The sequence below is a fragment of the Meleagris gallopavo genome, chromosome Z (genome assembly GCF_000146605.3).
Source record: "Meleagris gallopavo isolate NT-WF06-2002-E0010 breed Aviagen turkey brand Nicholas breeding stock chromosome Z, Turkey_5.1, whole genome shotgun sequence".
NCBI classification, from domain to species: Eukaryota; Metazoa; Chordata; class Aves; order Galliformes; family Phasianidae; genus Meleagris; species Meleagris gallopavo.
This window is the reverse complement of record NC_015041.2, coordinates 48291285-48297732: the sequence shown is the minus strand read 5'-3', so window position 1 is coordinate 48297732 and position 6448 is coordinate 48291285. Positions and strand designations below refer to the sequence as shown.

At 40.6% G+C, this 6448-nt stretch overlaps 1 protein-coding gene across 1 annotated transcript in view; it reads right to left on the bottom strand.

Moving 5' to 3' along the window:
- Nucleotides 1-1923: 1923 nt before the first annotated feature.
- FUT10 (fucosyltransferase 10) overlaps nucleotides 1924-6448 on the bottom strand; it is a 38082-nt gene continuing 33557 nt past the window's right edge. The window contains exons 2-3 of the mRNA XM_010725974.3: nucleotides 4091-4963; nucleotides 1924-3138 (exon numbers count right to left, since the gene is read on the bottom strand). Of these exons, the coding sequence (XP_010724276.1) occupies nucleotides 2914-3138; nucleotides 4091-4963 (1098 nt within the window). The 3' untranslated portion in view covers nucleotides 1924-2913. The remainder of the gene's footprint in view (nucleotides 3139-4090; nucleotides 4964-6448) is intronic.

The window sequence follows — 6448 nt, the reverse complement described above, 5'->3', positions numbered from 1 at the left end:
CCAGGATATACACAAGCCTGCCAAACAAATGGGATTCCTTTCGGTTAGAATTACAAATCCCTCCAGAGAGGGAAGCCTAGCAAATCAGCTAAAAAGAAAAAAGAAAAAAAGTGAAAGAGACAGAAAGTGGACAACAGATCCTGCTTATTCTTCTTCAGGGCAGTAGGGGTACACTTCACTAACTTGCAGAAATCACTGTCATATTATGTCCAAATATCTCAGAATGTTGCTCACTAAAACTTCCTTTCACCCAGCATAGGAAAAAAGGCTCCTAAGGGTGATTTAAAACCAAGAAACCAATTTTAGGTTGCTCTGAACTAGCCTGTGGAAGCCAAGAACTCTGTCCTTTAGAAAAGATGCATCATGAGAGGACCTTGTGAGAGTGAGTGAGTGACAATTATCCCATATCACAGTGCACCTTAAATCAATCACTCTGGGAACTTGCCTTTCTTCTTTGTTGAGTAGTGGATGAAGGGATGTTACCTCTTTTGAAACCTGTGCTACTGTCCACACTGAATTTCAGAATGTGAGTTGTAAACCAAGAAATTTATTATTTCCTTCCCTCCTACTCCACCAAGGTAAAATGAGAGAAAACAACGTATCACAGACTCTCTGAGGTAAATATGCCTCATATCTTTAGACATATCTATCTACCAAGTGGCTTGGGAAGCTCAGGGGAAGAAGGGTTCCACCAGGGAAACAGTTTTTAAAAAAGATTAGAAGTCTTCATTTTTGCAGCTGTTGAGATCTTTAAACAATCTGGCTTAAGATTTTTGGCACCATAGAATATCATGCCAAAAAAAAGTTAGTCCCCTGTGCTGCAGATGTTCTGTGTCATCCATAGAGGAGAAAAAGAAATTGATGGTGACAGGTTGGGATTCAGCAGTTCCCTTTGAGAATGCTGAAGGATTTATATTCAGTTCTAGATCCTGATTTAGGAAAGCTTCTACGCCTACTGTTAAAACCACTTATCTGAAGGTCTGCTTTATTTGTAAAGCTTACTATAATTTGTATTGCAGGCCAGCGGAGAAAGAGTTTTAGATCTATCCAGCAGATTCTGAGTGCCACATTGCTAAAATGCCAAAAGAGAGATTTCGGTGGGATTGTTGCTCATGCAAAAGGAAGTATGAGGTCATACAAACCAAGGCCAATGCTGTATTTGTGACCACAAAACTGTTTTCTTCTGCTAGATTGAAAAATAATTAAGAGTTTACTAACTATTTGGAGAGGATCTTTTTCCAGCAGCTGGATTTCTTGGTGTGCACACTATCGACATCTTTCTTAACTATCAGACAAGTGAAAATCTGCATTTCCAGTGATGTGAAGAACTTCATAACAGTGTCATCATAAAAATGATTCTCCCTCATATGAATGACTGGAGGGAGACATTGCCATTGTGCAGCTCTTGTGGAAATGGACTTCTCCACAGATTGAATGTGGTGAAAGCTGCAACAGCTTGTACAAAGTGATAATCAGTATCACTAAGCTTTTTCCTTGTGCCTCCTATTTTATGATGTTGGTCCATGATGTCAGAGGCAGATGTGGGTGGTATGGCAGTACAGGTTGAACCTTGCCACCAATATCCCATGTGACAGATGGCAGTGGAGGGGCAGTCTGAGTGAATGGCGTCTGACATGGAAATGCAGATGAAGCAAAGGTATGGAATTTAATTCCTCCATGTGGAAAAATGACACCCATTGACATTCATCAATGCTTGGTGAACATTTCTGGAGACCAAACAATGGGTGTGAGCACACTGGGGTGCTGGGCAGTGTGTTTCAGCAGTGGCAACAGTGACACTAGGTCACCTCCGCTGGTGCAGTTTTTTATGAGCACAGCATGCAGGCTTTTATTCATTGCTGGCAAAAATGCATAGCTAATAGGGATGAGTACACTGAAAAATAGTGCTTTGTAACTGAGAATTTGCTTTATCAAATAGTGTTATTGGGCTCTTTGTATCTGTTGTAGTTTCCATGGAAATAAATAGGAGGCATTACTTTTGGAGCAACGTATATTATTCGGGTCTTCTATGCTAGAACAGGTGGGCAGTTTGCTTAAGCTTGTTTTCTTGAGGTTTTTGAAGACTTTTCAGCACCAACTGACTCTCAGTTTTATTCCTGACCTTTCAAGCACACAATTCCATGTTTATACATTACACAAAAATTAGTCCATCATCAGAAAGGCGAGAAGTCAAGTGAGACTGAGGCTAGCCCTGTTTCTGTGGAGTGGAGACATTTGTGTGCTCTGCTTATTTTAGCAGAAGATAGTGGGTAAATCTGAGCCAGCACGTTTTTCATTCAATCTGTCCCCGAACACTAACAGATGGTGCTTTCCTGTGCCAAGTACTAATGCACTTTACATTGGCATTCAGTGTCAGGACACAAAGCCCACCAAGTCCCTGCCAAATCTGCTGATGCCAGGGAAATTGATAATAAACAACTAGCCAGGGACACAGTCCCAATTTTTTCCCTACATCCTAAGCAGCACACAAGCTGTACCAGTGTAACGATGTCAGCTGTTCTTCAGCTTGTGGATGTCAGTGCAGCAAATGAAGATCCTGGACTGGGGAAGAAAGGAGTTGTGAGGCTATGAATAGGCATGTATCTGAAGACAGGGAGTGATCCATTTGCTTCACGGGCACTAGCTATGTGATTGACACTGGGCCCTAAGAATCCTGATGAACTCGTGCTAGAATGCTCAGATGTCTGAGCTGATGACAGTACAAATACATACACCTGCCATCCAGTAGCGTGGTTCTACTGCTTAGCACCTTAGACTAAACACTGAACATACTAAAGTCAGTCTTCCATGTCTACTTCCAATCCTATATACAATAAGGGAACTTTCAAAATAAAATAAAATAAAATCCATAGTTTTCTCTGAGGAGTTCACTTTGTTTTACAGTTGTTGCATTTACTCTTTGAATACAAGCATCCAAAATTCTTGAGCTGTAAAATTCCTGTTCCTTTCCACCAGCTTCCTCAGCGCCCAAGCTTCCTTCTTAGACTGCTCAAAACTTGCTATCCACATCTCTTGGAGAGAGGTCTGGCTGGGATTTGAAGAGGAGAACCGGAAAGCCTCAGGTTTGGGGCAGTTCAGATGTTTAACCTGAGCACTCCACCTCTGGGGCAGCCATCCCTGGCAACGCAGAGAAATAAAAGGAATGGGTTATTCAAGGACCCTGGCAGACAAGAAGATTAACTCTGCCATTAGTAAATTATTATAGCATGTCCGTGACATTCACCCTTCCACCACAGGCCCTAGCCATGCCCCTGCAGATGGCTGAGTGGAAACTCTCCCTGAGGTGCCCAGAATAAGAGCAATTAGGCTGACAAGAGCCAGACTCTCAGATAGAATCTGGTTGCAAACAAGCAGCATCAGCTAAGCAAACTTGAAAGACAAGGAGCTCTACTTTCATCATTATAATCAATTTTCATCTTAAATACGCACACACTTCATGAGATTTTTTTTTTTTTGTAAAGAGAATTTTTAAAAAAGCTATAAATTTGATCAGGAGAGCAGACTAGTCTTCATAGTCTGCTTCACTGAAGAGCTACCAAAGTATGGGAAAGAAATCTCTGCATTTCATCCATTTTATATCTTTTCATATTTGTATTTCATGCTTAAAGAGTGGACATCTGCATAGATTTACACTAGATTAGATAGGAAAGTCTTGTTAAATGGAATGTTTGCTCGTTTACACTTCCCTTTTCAGTTCATCCAAATAATTTCACATGCCTTCTTCATCTCTTCTCTTCTAGCTGACTAGTTACCATACAGCTCAGATTGTTACCACCACGTATTTGGCCTAATGAGTATAGGAGAGCTGCAGGGTACTACAGATGTTAACTAGCTGCATTACTGGCCACAGAAAGTTTTTTTCATCTATTCTGATAACTGTGCTCATTAACAGCTTTAAAAACGATGAAAGCATGTCCTGGCCCTGCACTCACACCTTCTGCCAACATTTTTTGACATAAGGATATACAACTCAATGACACTACAATACCAGTGATTATCAGTCAGAAAACTAATAATCAAATTTCCTAGGGGAAATCTGAACCTAGCGTCATTTTAAAGTCACAAGTACCTTTTCTTCTCTTCTGATGTTTTCCCACACTCTGTTACACACCATGCACTCAAATGTGTCAATGTAATTGTCCTGAGTGATATCTTGCACTCCCCATTTGCGTTCCTTCATTGCTGTAAGCAGCCTTGGATTTGAAATGTCTCCTTTCAGTTTCCATTCCAGGTAGGCCTCATACTCCCGGTCATTTTGATCCAGTGTTTTGATATAGTGGGCCAGCTCTCGAGGGTGTGAAAAACTAGATACCAAGATTGCACTCTTGTTGCTGGGAAGCCAGTCTATGATGCTGGGAGAACCAAAGTACACAGGTACCACTCCCAGCATCAGAGGCCGCCAGAGTTTTTCAGTGATATAATCTTCACAGATAGCATTTTCAAAAGCAAGAATAAACTTGTACTGTGCCAGTATTTTATAGAAGTTCCCATCATTCATGGCAGATGGATTTCTGAGATACTGAGGAAGGTCTCTGTTATGCAGACATTCTCCGTAAGAGTCTACTTCAATGTGGCACATCAACTCACGTACATAGCTGTCCCGGTCAGAAGGTGCATTGCAGTCAGACTGCACATACACAAGTGGTGCAAGCCGCTTCCTCAGGCTGTTCTTCACCTGCACTGGGATCATATGTCTCAAGGACCTGAGGACCTCTACGTTCTCAAGGTACTGAGTGGTCAGCGGTAGGTGAGAATGGCGGCTGAAAGTTGCAGTGTGGTTGAATAAGGTGATAGCTGGTTCATGGAAAAGTTTGTAGTTGTTTTTTGGTGACTCCTCATGGAAAATGGCCCAATCATGATGGTCTTTTCGAGGAAGGGGTAGGCTGTCTATACTGAGGTCAGTACCTAGACAAAAGCAAATGGTGTTTAGTCTGGCCTTTTTCTATCATGTCACACTGAAGGACGGTACATAGAAACCCAGTTTTCATTTAATATCAGCCCTAAAACACTGTATTTACGAGATTATAAGAGTGTTTAATTCAATGACAGAGGAGCGTTATGACAGATAGAAGTAAAATTTGGCAGCAGCAGAATCTAGAGACTAGGGACTGGTAGTTAACATTATAAGTGATTTATTTTCAGGTCATATTAATTTAAAAGCCTCTCATTTCAAAGCCACGCAAAATTTCATATTTTACTGCACGGAAGGGAGACTAATATGATGCTTAATAATTATCTGTCTATGTAAATAGGGGAACAGACAGTATTGCTTCTATCTAAGATGAAAGGAAAACGGTCACTACAAGGATGAATTTAGCTCTAGTACCAAAATAACAAAAAAGATGCTAAAACATTGGACACGGTTATGCACAAAGATTGGACAAATAAGCCGACATGCTGGAAAGACATTGTATTATAGATTTTGGAAGACAATCTACTTGGTTTATCAAACAGAGAACTAACAGATGATATTTCACAGCTGACTACCAGATAAATAAGGGAACAACGTGTGGCAGAAGACTAAATCTAATGTCAGAATTAGAGGAAGAATCAAGCCTAAATTCAAAAAGCAGACCACTGCAGCTGCTTGCACCTTACTGTAAGTACAGTAAACCTCCGAAACAACTCAGGGTGAAAGCTTCAAGTCAAACCTAGAAACATTTTCTCATGAAAATGTTTTCTCATGAAAAACATTTTCTCAGACCAGCCTTCACTGGTCTGTGCAAAACTGAATTCAAAATATCAAATCATGAATCTCAACCTTCCCCTCCCTTCAGTTGCACATCCATACAGCTAGCCTTATTTCAAGTTAAATGCAAAGCTGATGAATCACTGCCAAGAAAGACCCTCAAAATCTTAAAATTGTATCTGGCTTTGACTGAAGTACCAGCACTGGACATCCAAAAGTTTTAATCTGTACAGCCAAGCAAGGCAGTGTAAACCAAAACAAAGGTAATAGCTGATTTTGAGGACAAAACAAATCCCCTTTCTTCATAGATGACACTCTACTATCCCTAACACACTCATGAGCTTTTCTTCTCTGCTCTACACTTGGTCTCAAACTACTGATGATAATAAATAAATAAATAAATGAGTTAACAAAAATCTAACCCAAACTTCTCTTCTAAAAGCTAGTACATAAGAAGGAAAAAAACGTCCAAGGATCTCTGTGACTGTGCAAGCCTGCTAAGATGACTCCAAGAGTGACCTTATAAGATCAACAGAAGACCACACTACAGTAGTGAAGGTGGATAATAGGTGCCAAGAAAATAAATACCTCCTATAGTGCAAGACCTTTCAAAGAGCATCAGGTTTTTGTTTTGGAGTTGTTTTTTTTAAGGCCACCAAGTATGTGACTTTATTTTCCTACTGAAGGGTGGTCCCAAGCTGGCAGACACTAAATAGGTGAAGTGCTATGCCACACACC